Source organism: Felis catus, chromosome D2 (genome assembly GCF_018350175.1).
Source record: "Felis catus isolate Fca126 chromosome D2, F.catus_Fca126_mat1.0, whole genome shotgun sequence".
NCBI lineage: Eukaryota > Metazoa > Chordata > Mammalia > Carnivora > Felidae > Felis > Felis catus.
Window position 1 is genome coordinate 70,996,501 of NC_058378.1, and position 16,834 is coordinate 71,013,334.

General features: G+C 36.8%; 1 protein-coding gene across 2 annotated transcripts in view; it reads right to left on the reverse strand.

The window, feature by feature from the left end:
• CCDC186 (coiled-coil domain containing 186) overlaps positions 1 to 16,834 on the reverse strand; it is a 53,781-nt gene that overhangs the window by 36,388 nt on the left and 559 nt on the right. For both annotated transcript variants that reach the window (XM_019813837.3, XM_003994418.6), the window contains exons 2-3: positions 6,985 to 7,677; positions 709 to 835 (exon numbers count right to left, since the gene is read on the reverse strand). In XM_019813837.3, the coding sequence (XP_019669396.1) occupies positions 709 to 835; positions 6,985 to 7,677 (820 nt within the window). The remainder of the gene's footprint in view (positions 1 to 708; positions 836 to 6,984; positions 7,678 to 16,834) is intronic.

Genomic DNA, 16,834 nt, shown 5'->3' on the forward strand with positions numbered 1-16,834 from the left:
TGAACCTTGGTTTAATTTTTTATTATTATGAATTGTTTACTATTATTTTCATTATATAGTTTTTGGTGAAGGATGAGACAAAAGGAAAGACTTTTAAGGCTAAAATGCTTCTAATCCTGTCCACAGGGGGGAAAAAAAAAGGCAGCTCAGAAAGATAAAGAGCAGCTCAGCTTTGCTACTAGTCTGAATATTCAATTTGCTAATCCGTGCATCAGAGTTCATTAAAAAAAATTTTTAAAGGAAAGAAAAAGAGGAAAGACAAACTGGAGAAGCCAGCTAGCCAGATAAAATCTGAAGCAGGAGAGCCAATCTTCACAGTATAGTTCACAATAATACTGAGAATGGAATCATCTTAAAACTATAAGCTTAAAAATATTCTAAAGCCACATACTAACATTAAGGTATATATTACTTCCACCCTTAATTGGTAATATAGTCTTTCTTACTACCAAATTGAATCCTTTTTTCCTCTGATCTCTATTATATATAGAATACACTCACATGTCTTGTAAGAATTTAAATTTACATAAGAGAAAAAAAATCAGGCTATAATTTCCACTTCATAAAAAAGAATGCTTTATATACCAATCAATCCTCTGCATTTAAAATACAATTTAGCTTAAAGAACTTCAATTTATACACAAATTTTCAGGAATGTATTTACTTTATAAATTGAAGTATAGTCTTTAAAGATTTTTGTCTTTTTACCTGTTTAATTGTGTTCATATGCTGCTTCTCTGTTTCTGTTCTTTTTTTTAATTCTTCTCTTAAATTGTCTTTTTCTGAACAAATGTCTAAGATGAGCTCCTGATGCTTCTTATTTTCTTTAATTAACCTAAATATAAAAAGGGTGGTATAAGTAAAGCATAATTAAAACTGGAGATGTGAAACAGAATCTATCTGCAGATTACAGGTGCTTATGATAAATACATCAACATTCCTAAGTAATCCTTTCATGATACATTATACTTAAAAAAAAAATTCTCTAGAGGTCAGGCTATTACCTTCTTGCTAGAAATTTGTATATTTCAAATCAAGTGAAATATAGTCCTATAAAGAAAACCAAATTCTTTTAAGTTTACTTCTTTGGGTATCTCAAATATGCACTTCATCCCTTCAGTATTTGAACTCCTCCAGATCAGTGGTTCATAATCCAGGGCAAAGCCCTTCCAGACATCTGCCTGGAGACATTTTTGGTCACCCATCAGGGGTGGGGGGTTGCTACTGGATTCTTTCGGGTGGAGATCAGGGATGCTGTTAAACATTTTATAATGCAGTACAGCCCCACCACCAACAGAGAATGATGTCCCCAAATGTCCACAATGCTGAGGGTGAAAAATCTTGCTTTTTATTTTAAGAATATTTCAGTGATATTCTAATAATAGTTACAGAAGAAGTTGAAATAAAATAAAAAATATATAAAATAGGGGCGCCTGGGTGGCTCAGTCGGTTAAGCGTCCGACTTTGGCTCAGGTCATGATCTGGCGGTTTGTGAGCTCGAGACCCACATCGGGCTCTGTGCTGACAGCTCAGAGCCTGGAACCTGCCTCAGATTCCATGTCTCCCTCTCCCTCTCTGCCCCTCCCTCACTCACACTCTGTCTCTCCTTCAAAAATAAACATTAAAAAAATTTTTTTAATAAAAAAATTAAAAAAAATAAAAAATATGTAAAATACAAAAGTTTGAAGCAGAAATTTCATTGAGTCCCCTAGAAAAATATAAACAAAACCTTGCAAACTCAGAACTATAAAATAAGACCTCTAAGAAAGTTAAGAACTAATATTTTAGATTTTTTCAAAGTTTTTTTAAAAGTTTTATTTAAGAGAGAGACCGTGAGCAGGGGAGGGGCAGAGAGAAGGAGAGAATCTCAAGCCCCCATGAGGGGCTCGAACTCACAAATCATGAGATCATGACTCGAGCTGAAATCAGGAGTCATATGTTTAACTGACTGAGCCACTGAGGCACCCCTAGAATAACAACAGCTATTACTTAACATTGACTACTCAATTACTAAGTTAATTTTTAAGTGCATTATTTCATTTAATGTTCAGGATTATGAAATTATTGTCTGTGAAATTATTATGTCTTATGGAAAAAAACAAAAAAATAAAAACCTGAAGCCTAGCACTTGTTCCAGGTCATATAACTAGTATGTGGTTGAACTGAGATTTGGCTACAGGTCTAATTCCACAGCCCAAGCCTTTCTCCTACTTTGAAGTTTGCTCATTTACTCAACAAATGCTTACTGGGTACCTACTATGTACCTATACTATTTTTTTTTTAAGTTTATTTATTTATTTTGAGAGAGCAAGCAAGGGAGGGGCGGGGGGGAGGGGGGAGGGAGGGAGGAGGGAGAGAGAATCCCAAGCAGGCTCCACACTGTCAGCACAGAGCCCTATATGGGGGTTGAATGCACAAACCGTGAGATTGTGACCTGAGCTGAAACCAAGAGTCAGACACTTAATGGAGCCACCCAGGAGCCCCCCTATACCGTTCTATGTGCTAGAAGTATGTCAGCAAACTATCTCCACCCTCACGGTGTTTACATTCAAAGGGAGAAAATGAAAATAAACAACATATAATAAAATGTCAGGAAGTGATCCCATCCTCTTAAGAAAAGTAAAGGAGGGCATGAGGGCAGAGAGCAACTCGAGCAGCGATTTTAGATAAGGCAGGGTAGGCCTCTCTGAACAGCACAGGTATACAGTGAGGAAGCAAGTCACACAAATGTTTGGGAAGGAAAAGAATGTAGCATGCAAGTTTATTCAAGCCTTTTTGGCACAGTGGTTTAACTTAGATTATTTATTTGTTTAGGTACACATTCAAGTTGTTGCAGAAAACTACCTGCAACACAAGAATCCTGGCTATAGTTCACAAGTAAACAATTTACCGAGGCAGAAGTGAAGAGCAGCAAACCCTCCAACTGTCACATCCGATGCACAACTGTTCCTAAGAATTCTGGTTGGGACCTTGGACAATATACTGATGTTAGAAAATAGAGACATGGATGTGTAAACAAAGACATTTGGAAATAGATTGATTCAGGAAAATTTAAACCAAAGGAACTGAAAAGTAATTTTCTTTATAGAATATTAAATGAAGGCGAAAGAAAAAAAAAAATAGTTGTTCTAGAGCTAAGCCGAGTCACAAAGCATTTTCTTTGGAATTTAAAATATCATGTGAGGGGCGCCTGGGTGGCTCAGTTGGTTAAGCGTCTGACTTCGGCTCAGGTCATGATCTCATGGTTCATGAGTTCAAGACCCGCATCGGGCTCTGTGTGGACAGCTCAGAGCCCAGAGCCTGCTTCAAATTCTGTGTCTCCCTCTCTCTCTCTGCCCCGACCCCACTCATGCTCTGTCCCTCGCTCAAAACTAAATAAATGTTAAAAAAAAATAATTATGTGTATAACAAAAGATGAACTTAGTTAAAAATAATACCTAGTATTTTTAAATGTCTTAATGTGTACAAACAATTCCATCAGATATCATCCCCCTCACAGACATGAAAAATGTTTGGTTCAGAAAGGTTGATATGAACCACAAAACAGAGTTTGCAAGTGGAAGGGGGACTCTCCAACAGCAGGCCTCTGACCACAACTGTGCTTACCCCAGTCTACCGTGCAGCCACTGTTCAGACAGGATGGGGCAAAAAGAATTTTCTACTGTATTCCTAATATTTTTAGATAAATTTAATACAACTAGTTCATTTCAGATAACCACATTAAAAAAATCTTCTGAAGCCAAAGTAACTAGGCTCAGATTTTAACTCTGGCATCTACTAGCATGTGACCTTGACTTAATCTCTCTGTGCTTCGGGTACCTCATCTGAAAAATGGGAATAATAGTTCATACGACAGAGAATTGTGATTCCATGAGTTAATATATGTAAGTGCCAGGCATATGATCAACAGCGTGTAAGTATTTGCTGTTATTATTATTTAATGTACAACATCTCACAATTTACAAGAAGGGCATTAAAGAGTCCAGATCTGAGCAAAGTGGGAAGACACATCAGAGACAATCTCAAAAAAAGGATCTGAAATTGCACTACTAGGCATTTATCCAAGGGTTACAGGTGTGCTGTTTCGAAGGGACACATGCACCCCCATGTTTATAACAGCACTATCAACAGCCAAAGTATGGAAAGAGCCTGAATGTCCATCGATGGATGAATGGATAAAGATGTGGTATGTATATACAATGGAGTATTACTCAGCAATCAAAAAGAGTGAAATCTTGCCATTTGCAACTATGTGGATGGAACTGGAGGGTATAATGCTAAGTGAAATTAGTCAGAAAAAGACAAAAATCGTATGACTTCACTCATATGAGGACTTTAAGAGACAAAACAGATGAACAGAAGGGAAGGGAAACAAAAATAATATAAAAACAGGGAGGGGGACAAAACAGAAGAGAACAAACTGAGGGTTACCGGAGGGGTTGTGGGAGGGGGGATGGGCTAAATGGGGAAGGGGCACTAAGGAATCTACTCCTGAAATCATTGTTGCATGATACGCTAACAAATTTGAATGTAAATTTTTTTAAATAAAAAATAAAATTAAAAAAATAAAAAGGGTCTGAAAGAACAGTACAAAAGGAAAATAAGGAAGTTACCCTAAAAATCAACAATGGTAAAAGCACTGAAGGTCTAAGCACAAAAGCATATAGTTTATTCATAATAGCAGCAGTCCAGTAAGGATATGAGAAGCAGCCATACCCAGGCACCCCAAGGGTAGTATTTTTAAGTTTATTTATTTGAGAGAAACAGTACAAAAGGGCCAGAGAGAGAGGGAGAAAGAAAATCCCAAGCAGGCTCCGTGCTGTCAGCACAGAGCCTGACACAGGGCTTAACCTCTCGAACCATGACATCATGACCTGAGCCGAAATCAAGAGTTGAACACTTAACTGACTAGGCCACCCAGGCGCCCCAGTTTTAGGGTAGTATTAAGAAGAAACTTGAGTTTCGGGGTACCTGGGTGACTCAGTTGGTTAAGCGTCCGACTTCAGCTCAGGTCATGATCTTGAAGTTTGTGAGCTCGAGCCCCACATCAGGCTCTGGGCTGACAGCTCAGAGTCTGGAGCCTGCTTCAAATTCTGTGGCTCCCTCTCTCTTTGCCCCTCCCCTGCTCCCACTCTGTCCCTCTCTGTCTCTCAAAAAATGAATAAATGTTAAAAAAAAATTTTTTTTTTTTAAGAGAAGACTTGAGTCTCAAGAAGAATTTGTACACTCATGTTCACAGTACTATTATTCACAATAGCCAAAATGTGGAAGCAACCCAAATGTCCACTGACAGACAAATGGATAAGCAAAATATGGTATATACATAAAATATTCACACGTAAAAAGGAAGGCATTTCTGACAGATGCTACAATACGGATGACCCTTGAGGACACCCGCTAAGTGAAATAAGCCAACTGCAAAAAGACAAATACTATGATTTCACTTTATATAAAGTATCACGGATAAATTTTAGAAACAGAAAGTAGAACAGTGGTTGTCAGGGGCTGAGGGCAGGAGAATAGGGAGTTGTTGAATGGGTATGCTTTTCACATTTGGGTATGGGTTTCACATTTGAAAGATGAAAAAGCTATGGAGACTGGTTGCACAACAATAAACCTAACACTACTGAACTGTATGCTTAAAAATAGTTAAGATGGGGACGCCTGGGTGGCTCAGTCAGTTGAGCATCTGACTCTTGATTTCAGCTCAGGTCATGATCTCATGGTTTAGGAGATAGAGCCCCCGCGTTGGGTTCTGTGTTGACAGTGCAGAGCCTGCTTGCGATTCTTTCTCTCCTTCTTTCTCTCTGCTCCTCCTCCACTTGTGCACACTCCCTCTGTCTCTCAAAATAAACATTTAAAACAAATATTTAAGATGGTAAATCTTATGTGTATTTTGTCACAATCTAAAATAAAAATTGAAAATAGAAAAAAAGAAGGGCTTTGGATGCTTAAGAGATTCGAGTTCACTGGATAAACCAATGAAGGTTAAGCTGGTTTGGGGAAGACTGATCCACTGAGGAAGAAAATCTAGAAGAGGGGCATCTGGGTGGCTCAGTTGGTTAAGGCTCAGGTCATGATCTCATGGGTGTGGGATCAAGCCCCAGGGCAGAGCCTGCTTGGGATTCTCACTCTCCCTTTCTCTCTGCTCCTCCTCCCTCTCTCTCCCTCAACACAAACTTAAAAAAAAAAAAAAAAAAAAAATCTAGAAGAGTAAACAGTGGAAGCAAGAGATCATTAAAAGCCAGTTACCTATCTAGCAATATTTGGATTATATTTTTTTCTGTCACCCTCCTCTAGTATATAGACTGCTTCCACTCCTTTCTTTACATATATATCTCCCATTCTAAATTTTTTTTAAGTATCATTTTAAAAAAAGAGAATCGGTCTGTATTTTAGTGAAGGTTAAGAAGGTTTCCTTTCTTAAAGGTTATAAAAGACTGTCTAAACATTTGCATCACTTAAATAAAAAAATCTAGAATAAAAATACAGGACAATATTAAGATGAAATAAAATTAAACCATCATTAAAATACAAATTAACTATCAATCCAAGAGAAGTCTAAAAATAACTATGTTCTTAATTACTGATAACTAAGCAATTCTCTAAATTTAAATTTTTAAAACCAATGGATTTACGATGGGAATTTTAAGAAAATCTTTTTTAATTGCATGACTTCTTGTTTCCTTTTGAATTTCTCATAGTTTTAACAATATTATGCTCTACATTCTTTCAAAACTGAAAAACTTGTCTTTATAAATATTTCTAGATCTTTAATGAATTCACATTAATATTTATTCCTTTAGGCATATATTAAGTAACTAGACAAACTTGACATTTGCTCAATTATTCAGCACATATTTGTTGATGAACTGCAACGTGCATGACTATTATGGAATTCCAAGATGATACTTTCCTTTGAAGAATTCAATCTTTAATCCTAACCGGTGGGGGGGGGGGGGCACGCAAATGTTAAAACCTTACTTCTTTATGGTGTGCTCCTGTTGTAAATACTTCTCCTGCACACATTTTTCAAACATAACTAATGCATGTTCTCCCTTATTCATTCCATTTGGAACTCGGTGTTCTTCTGCAAACTCTGTAGATAAAAGCTCAGATTCTATTTCTTCCAACAAATCCTCTGACGCCGAAACATTCTTTATTTTTGAAATAAGTTTCTTGGTGCAGTCTGTATCGTAAGGACTTTCTGAATAAGTCTTTTGATTTGCTGCTTCTGTAAATGTAGATGACCTCAATTCCGCCAATATCTGTGTCACTGTCTGCTCAGTTTCATTTGTTTTCGAAGCTTGCTCTGTAAAACCTCCACCAGGAAAATTAGCTAGTTGTTCAGAATTTTCTGGGCATATGTCTGTTTTAGCACAAGAATCCTCACCTCCACCATGATCCTGAATATAGTTTTCCTGTGCTTCAATCTGATTGTGTTCATTAGGCTGACATAAAGTTTTATCAAAGTTTAATGATGGCAGCGTAGACTCATTTTCTAAGCTGCTGCTGTCATCACCAGACAACAAGTTGCAGGAGTCTTCCTTTAATTCAAATGTTTTCCCGATATTTTTATCAGAGGAAATGGAGGCTATGTGCTCTGCCTCTGACATGCTGACTGGCACCACTTCACTCTGCACTGCTTCAAATCTGTTCCTGGTCTTCGTTTTACATCTAAAAAAGTGAAAACATCAAAATTGTAAAAAATTTAAAAAGTTTTGTAAACCATGACCTCATATGTATTTGCATATACTCCATGATATGAAATAATTAAGGCCACAAATTTACCAGTAATAACTCTTCGAAAGGGGGAAAAAAACCCACAACAAATAAGACAGGCGATCCAAGTGTGCCACAACCAGGAGGGTGCTACAAATCTTACTCTCCTCTCCTCCTTTAATTCAGTCACACAACTTCACTTCAGGTGCAGTTTGCATTCCTTAATCACCTCTATGAGATGTTGGGTATAAAATATACAAGTTTAAATTGTTAGAATTCAACTGAATTGTTTAGAATTCCTTCAGTTCCATGAGAGGCAAAAGACACTCTCAAGAATCTATCAGAAAATATTGAAGGAATATTTCACTAGAAGAGAAAGATTATAAAACAACTCACACTAACGATGATAACAATTTACTGACAAGGAAAACCCTATCTATAAAACTCTATCTATAGCCCAGGCTCCTAAAGCTGGATGTTAAATATCCCTGGCGGGAATTTGTTTTTCATCCAGGCAAAAATCCAGGAAGTACCATGGTGATTTTCAAACATTCTCATCACGAATAAACAATGCTCAATGCAACTCAAATGGAGCCCATATGCACTGCCCGGGTCATAAAAGAAACATTGACAAAACGAATTCAACAACTAGAATACATTTTTATGCTGTTTATGAGGGTTACTATTTATTTTCTGAAAATTAGTCAATTTCAAAAATTATCCTAAGACAGATAAATATAAAATATTTCAGCAATCTTGATGAAAAAGAACCGTCAACTTCTTTTCGTCACACATCAACAAAGCATGTATAGAGTAGATGAGCTACCAGTGTCATATAAGATTGGATAAAAAAGGGGGCAGATCGTAGTTTTGACACAAACTAGGAAAGAAAGAATTCCAGATGGAAGGTGTATTTATGGAAAACAAAAATATAAAATTTTTGAATAACAGAAAGATATATATTCACGTCGGTCTGTGATGGAAGCATTGGTCAGGGATTCTGAAAAATGATAAGAGACTGTCAGGTGGAACCTGGGAATGATATGCAAGAATGAATTTTATGACACCATAAATCATGATGGACTTGTATATTTGATTATACTACAGTTTCTAGCACACAGTAGATTCTCGAGTATTGCATTAAAGTACAGAAGTGATCTAATAAAACTAGTACTGTATTTGAGGAACATTCTTCTAGGAGTGTAGAAAATGGGGAAGAATAATTCTAAGAAAAGAGGACCAGTTTGTTAAGTACTCTGTTTTTTAGTTTAGACTGTCCTTTGAGGCATCAACTAGCACAGACGCTGGCCTTAATCCTACACATTACCTATCTGTATAACGTATTTCCAAAGCACCAAATAGAAATTATCACTTTCTTGCTGCATATATATTATAACGAAGACAAAGCCCACACTAGTATTAAAGGCTTGGTTTACACAATACAAATTAATGCAGTAAGTTATAAAGGCCTCATAAGCATGCTGTATTCTAAAATCTAAGATAAAATAATTCTCACACAGGGGCATTAGCCACCTGTATAGTTCTCCCTAAAGTAAGTCACTGTGAGATATAACTTGTGAATGTGTTGCTGCTGAATTTGAAGTATTAATTTAGAAATCAATCTAAAAACTAATGAAGTGGTTTTAATCATCATAACCAGTCAATGTTATAGCAACCGAAGGTGAACTCGGAGCTGACCAAAATAACAGATAACAGATAAAGAATCTATTTAAATGAGTTAAGTAATACAAAGGCATTGTGACTCTCCAGCACAGAGCAAGTAAGTTTTATCATTAGAGAACGTGTGCCATGCTTTGTCAAGAGAAAAGCACTAAGCAAATACTGAGTATCCTTTTATCCAGCTTTCATATTCTCCTGGGTTCAGTCTTCACCCTTTTTTCCCTCCTAGAATTCATCCACTTTGAAAATTTGAACCAACAACTCCTAGCAGATATCCACATTAGTTACTTTCAGTCCAGTATTCTTGAGTTACAGATAATGAATTCCTGTTTGCCTTCACTCTATCTCTGTACAGGTATTAAAATCTCCATCTGAATGTAGGCATTTCAAATGGATATTCCACCACAGCCTCAAACTGAAAACGGTTTAAAAATCTCCAATCAAAACTGTAGCTCCTATAACTGAGCACTCCCAGCTAATCCTTTCGATTTCTGTCAATGGTATCATTTTTCTTAGTCATGACTCCTTCCCTTCCTTTGCTCTCATACTCTTTCACCAACTTCATGTCTCCTCCAATTATACCTTTCCTTTCTACTGCCACTGTCCCCTACCTGCAAGCCAATTCAGGTGTAATCACTTCATACCTGAACACTTGAAATGTTGATCTCTCAGTCTTACTCCATTCCTATTGTCTTCCCTGCAACTCCAAGTAAAAAAATAAAGAGCTTAATAAGAAGTGCAAGTGACTTGAGACAGCACTAGGTCAAGTATCACCCAATCCAGAAAAGGGGTTGAAGCATGTACTACAACAGCTCTGCCAAAAGGGAACAGGAGCTGCCCTGTGAAGGGAGCCGGCCCTCGATGGCAGAAGGGACCAGGGAGCTACAACACTGACCCTAGAAGATCCACACATATCATAACCTCCACGGAGACTACCACCAAATGCAACCAGATGAACCAGATTAAGACCAGGGCTATCTCTTTCCTCTTTGGAGGTTTCTATAATAAGAATTCTGCCTCGACTGGCTGGTCTTCGGCCAACTACAAAAGGGCTAGCTAGAGAAAAAAAAAGAGGGAACATATTTTAGAGTCAAATTACCTCTTCTTTAATTCAAGCAGCTGGAAACTTAACACCTTTATCCTTTCTTCAGGTAGAATAAGGAGTTTGTAATGTTTTTTGTGGCTTGTTTTGTTTCTTAAGTAATTGAAACCTATCTTAATTTCTGGAATAAGTTTTCTCTGATAATGAAAAGTGGCAGAAAGATACAACATCAAACCCATACAAGGGACTGTACTTCAGAGGGAAGTAAAAAGGATGGGGGTGTTTTACAGAGGATGATTACAGACCTAAGAATAAAAACTAAAACCACGTTTATACCTCAGAATGTGATTCCTCCTCAGTAAACCAGTCATACTACTTGTCCAATCTTACCTCTCAACACATTCCTAAAATCCTAGGACCTCACTATAATCTACCACCCTGACCAGTCTACTCAAGATTCCTTCAATCTACACATTAACATTTCCATGGCTTTGCCATGAAAAATGTCCTTCCTTTCAGTCTATTAGGAGTCTAACTACATTTAAAGGACCAATTCTAAATCCACATCTTCCTCCAAATTGTCTCTCACTGTAAGTACAGAAATAATCTCTCATGTAAATGAAAACATACTGCATTTGTATATACTCATCAAGCACACAGTCCCTGCCTTCCCAATGACATTTCTGGACAGTCTCTAGCTTTTTAAATGAGCTTTGTACTTTCAAAGAGGAACTTCACTCTGAAGTGAATCAAACTTCTTAAATCCCAAGCAATATAATAATGGTAATAATGAATAATCTAACATACACTCTTTACTATATTTACATTTATTCTTGCAAATGTTAAATGTTGTTCAGTTCTCAATGAGGGTGGGATCCACTGAGTTTATACAATGATCTGAGACTTGTAATATTATACGAACAGCGCAGAACAAATATTGTCTCACTCTCAATATTTATCTAAGTGAAAAAAAAATAAGTCTGTTTGTATGATTACCTCAGCTTAGACTGTTTTACATATTACCCTTCCATAAATTAAAGGAAGCTTAGTTTAACCTCAAAAGACAAGTACTTTCTATATTGTTGCTCATTATATGCCCCTGACCTTTCACATAAATTGACATCTGGTAACCACTTAGTTTGCAAACTTAATTTTCTGATGCTCAAATGAATACTACTTGCACAACAAAAGGAGAGGAAATCCTTTGAGAAAAATCTATGTGTATATATGTAATAAAGCCATCAACCAAAGATTAAGTAACTGTACAAGATTATGTACAATGAGCTTGATTATATCCACAATTAACCAGATAACTGGGGGGGGGGGGGGGGGGGGGGAACCAGTCAGCTGAGTCCTCTTGCGGGCCTCCAGTTGGCAACACAGATGTAGGCCAGTGTGGTTGCTGTCCAAGTTTTTTCTTTGGGGATAGGGGAATTGTCATTGAAATTACTGAGGATCCAATAGCCTAAGAGCAGTTAGACACAGGTTTACAAAATTGTTTTAATTAAGAAGTGCTCGTACAAATCCAATCTACACTCACATATAAAGATATAGTGATTACAATTACAGTATCTATTCCTTTTTTTGAGTTCAAAATAACACAGGTTATCTGACTTTTTAGCAACTCTTACTCATTAGGGGAAAATGCTGTATTCAAACCTTAGCAGTCACAACATTCCTCAGTTGAAGCCCCCCCCCCCCCCCCCCCCCCCGAGTTGGTTCTGTTTCTGACACAGTACTACAGGACCAATTCACACTTCAATATTGTTTCAGGAGTGAGAATTGGTTTCGCTCTTACTGGAGCTCATCAGCTGTAGGCAACTGGTCAAGAAACGTTTTTTATTTGCCTTAAAGCCAACCATTATCTACCTTTGTTTTATTTATTTATTAACACTTATTCATTTTTGAGAGACGGAGTGCAAGTGAGGGAGGGCCAGACAGAGAGGGAGACACAGAATCTGAAGCAGGCTCCAGGCTCTGAGCTGACAGCACAGAGCCTGACGCGGGGCTCAAACTCATGAACTGTGAGATCATGACCTGAGCTGAAGTCAGATGCCCAGCTGACTGAGCCACCCAGGTGTCCCTGTTTTATTTTTTAATGAAAAAAAACCTCTCATTTCTACAAAATTACTTCCATATAAGAGCCTTACAAATAAAATAAAAACACTGTCTTTAAGAACTTTTAGTACTAGTACTTGTTTTCTTAGTAACTAGCAATATAAACAATAAAAAAAAACTTAAGCCTACTCAATATAACGCAAAAACAAATGAATCCAATCCACATATATTTGGTAACAGGTTATCAAACAAGCCTCATACAAAAGTACCAAGTCACAAATACAATTCCAAACTATTAATTCATTCACCAGGTACGTACCGACTGAGCACGCATTATGTGCACATACTGTTCTATGTGTAGAGTACATGGCAGTGAAGAAAACATCCATCCCTTAGGGAATTTACATTTTGGTATAGTGGACCAATATATATAAAAGCTCTGTGTTAAATCTTTTACTCTTTTTGTTTATAGCATTTTAATATGAACATCTGTCAGTGTTCCCTCAGAAGCTATAGAAGATATGCATAAGTGTTTTAAATTCAACAGAAAAATCTGGCTCAGTTCAGCATAAATATTTACAACAAACTACACAGTTTTAAATTACAAACTATACCATTTGAGTCTCAAGTAATACTAGCTGTATATTTCTTAGATAACATCCACTAAGACAAGCAAGTTGAGTCTGTGAGAGCACTCCTATTCTTAAATATAATGGTTTACTGTCCTTTGAAGGCAAAGTACATTGAAAGGTTTTTCACATATTTCCTAAATACGCATTGAAAGCACCATGAACAAAATAACTTATATGACCAGTTCTAAGAAGGTTCTGATAAGTCAATTAAAATCAGAAGCAATAAATAACATCAAAAATGCATCCATAGTCCAACATAATCTGATCACAATCCTCAAGTAACCCGAGTAACTGGTTTTTGATGGATGTTACCTTTAAAATACAAACACTTTCCTGGATAAAGTTTTTAAACACAGAATAAACTAACAGGACAGAAAGGAACGTGTGTAAAAAACATGAAAACCTTTTTTCACATGATGAAACTATCACACACTGAAGTTCACAGAAGGCAAATCAAATTCTACTTTTAAAAGATTAAAAACAAAAAATGATTAAAAACTAAGATATTTCAAAAAACTCTAGATAAGTTCTATCAAAAAGGAGAAATATTTTGTACAGTAGTCACATTCTTTTTTTTTAATTTTTTTTTAATGTTTATTTTTGAATGAGAGAGAGACAGAGTGCAAGCAGGGGATGGGGCAGAGACAGAGAGGTAGACACAGAATCTGAAGCAGGCTCCAGGGTCTGAACTGGCAGCACAGAGCCAGACACAGGGCTTGAACTCACGAACTGCAAGATCATGACCTGAGCTTAAGTCGGACACTTAAACTGAACCACCCAGGCACCCCCAGTAGTCACATTCTAGTTAAACTTGTAAGTAAAAATTTAACTTTAATAAAGGAAACTTTGAGTTTCCTTTATGTGAAACATAGCAGGATATTTTTAAAGTTGCCTTAAGTCTACAGCTTGAAGAGTATGAAGCCAAGGTCAGTATCCTTGTGGGGTTTGTTTAGCTTTGCATCCAAGACTCAGGGCAGAGCACATTTTAGGGTTATGTGCATTATGTCACAAAAGAAAACATTAGGACAGACTCAGGGCAATAGATGCAGCAAGAGTCCCCCCAAATAATACCAAACCCTGTGACAGGATAACAGGAGAAAGAGAAATTATGATCCATCAAGATTCCAGGAAAAAGAGGTTAAGTAGCCATATAATCTATCACGTTATTAAGTCATATGTTATATTATCAGTTTAGTATCTTAGACCTATACAATTTTATGTAACTCTAATAATAAGTTTTAAAGCAGAAAGTTTTTAATATAGAAATCTTAGTTTGAAGCTATCTGTAGAGAGCTATTTAAACTTTACTGAGTCTCAGAAAGTGTAAAAAGTTTTCAGCTAATTTTTTCCAAATCTGAAAATTAAAAGAAGGGTGGGGGGAAGAAAAATGACCTATATAGTTCCTTCTTCAAAAAAGACGACTAATAAAGTTAAAAGTAAGTGGTAAGTCTGCCTTATATTAAGTCGTTCTGGTTAATGTTTAAATTTTGAAACCACCTTTGGCCTGGGCTCAGTTAACATGGTATGATATGGTTCACTAAAAAAATTATTCATTAGTACTAACTACATAATCATCCCTATAGTAGATTACCAATTCATGTGCCCTAATGACAAATACACTCACAATCCAATCAGTATTTTCCTTTGCCAGGTTTAATTGATACTTTGTATCTATTGCCCCTCCATCCCAATATTATTCCTTTTGTTTACTTTTTAGCCTAAATATTTTTTTTAATGTTTACTTTTGACAGCGACAACAAAGTGGGGGGAGAGACAGAGAGAGATGGAAACACAGAATCCAAAGCAGGCTCCAGTTCTGAGCTGTCAGCACAGATCTCGGGGCAGGACCTGAATTCACAAACCGTGAGATGGTGACCTGAGCAGATGCTTAACTGACTGACCCACGCAGGCACCTCAGCCCAAATAGATTTTTAAAATCTCAGTAGCTAATAAATAAGTTCAAAGAAGTCTGAAATCATGAGATTACAAATGATTTCAAAATCAAATGATCAATGCTCCTAGTGTTGCCCTGAAATGAATACTAAATGTAACATTGCAATATCCTAAGCCCAATGAATGTTGTTGAGAAATGCAAAATTTAGCTTTATTATTTAAAGCTAGAGATAAGGGATAAAAGAAAAATCCAAGTTTTACTGAAAGAAAAAAAAAAAAAAAAACAAAACTTGAGACCAAGGATTCTTACTTTAACATGAACCTGTTAGAAGAATTTGGAAAACTAATGCAGATTAGTCATTCCTCAAAGGGAAGGATGATTTTTCTAAATCTCTAAATAAGGCCGCTTCCACCTATTATCTCTTCGTAAAGACTGAATATACAGTACAGTCACCTTCACTTTGAGATGTCAGCACGTAGCTGTAAAAAGTGTACTAAGCAACAGCCATCAGGAATGCTGTCATCGAATAGCACTAAAGGCCAAGTCTTGCATTTATGGGTGAGGGAACTAAAAGGTTAAGAGTAGCTACTGGGCTACACTACTCCCTTCATGTTAGTGGTTAAAACTCTGAAACACCAATGACATTCTCTGAACCTCCACTGTTTAAAGTAACCTCGAGGTTTATATGCTGGTATTCTGAATTTGACAAGGTTTTAAAAATTAATAATATCAACAGAAACACAACCCATGCATTTCCAGGGAAAAACAAGAATATAGACACAAGCCAGACATTTCCAGGTAGATTCTTCAGTATTTACATGTTGGCCTATTACACTGTAAAAAGGAGTTTTAATTCTTTGTAAGATTTGTGAATTACTCAGTAATTTCACTGAATTTAAAATAAAAAGACCAAAAAGGAAAGGAAAAAAATGAGGCCAATCATCACCCTTTTCTATTTCTGTAATGATGAATAAAGAGTTGAAAAGCAGGTGCACAGAGAATAGTATACTTTATTGACAAGGAGATAGTTCAGTTTCACTATCAATGTCTCTTGAACCTCAATTTTCCCCACAAGATGAACTCCGGCTAATACGAAGGTGTAGCCTGTAGTTGGTAAGGCTACACCCACAATTAGCATACCTATACACTTGGTCTTTTTTTAATGATTACCAGCACAGCTCTTGAAATACTGCTGCACCGATCTGCTGCATACTTTTCTTACAAAAACTTCCAGCCTATCATTTTGAAAGAAGTAAAAACACTAGGCATCAAGGGAACATCAAACACACACACACGGAGAAAACTGTCAAATGCCTTGGTACCGTATGCCATTATTTTTACTGAACTAATTCCCACAGGTAACAAGACTAACAAGAGAAAGGGGCAGATTCTAATCCTGATGCTCCGACTCCAAATCCAGGTCTCTTTAAACAAAACCAAGATGTGAATGTTAGCCACAGCTGTTAAATTGCTACAGCTAAGCATTAATTACACCTGCGCTGTCCCCTAGGCTTGGTACTAGGAAACATGCAGAAGAGCCTTTCCCGTGTTACAAGTTTGATAAACACAAATCTGAAATATCCTTACCAGCCAAGGTTTAGCAAACGCCTTGGATGTCCTTGGAAGAAAGGCAACACAAAAACCAAGAACAGTATCTTTCACATCCAAAATCCCCCAAAATCTTAAGTTACTTAAAACCATAGTAACGCAAGTGTTTACAGGACGATAAAAAGTCGCCACAACAGTAAACATAAAACAGTCAACTTGGAGACGGAAAGAGAAATAGGCGATTGAGTCTATGAAAAA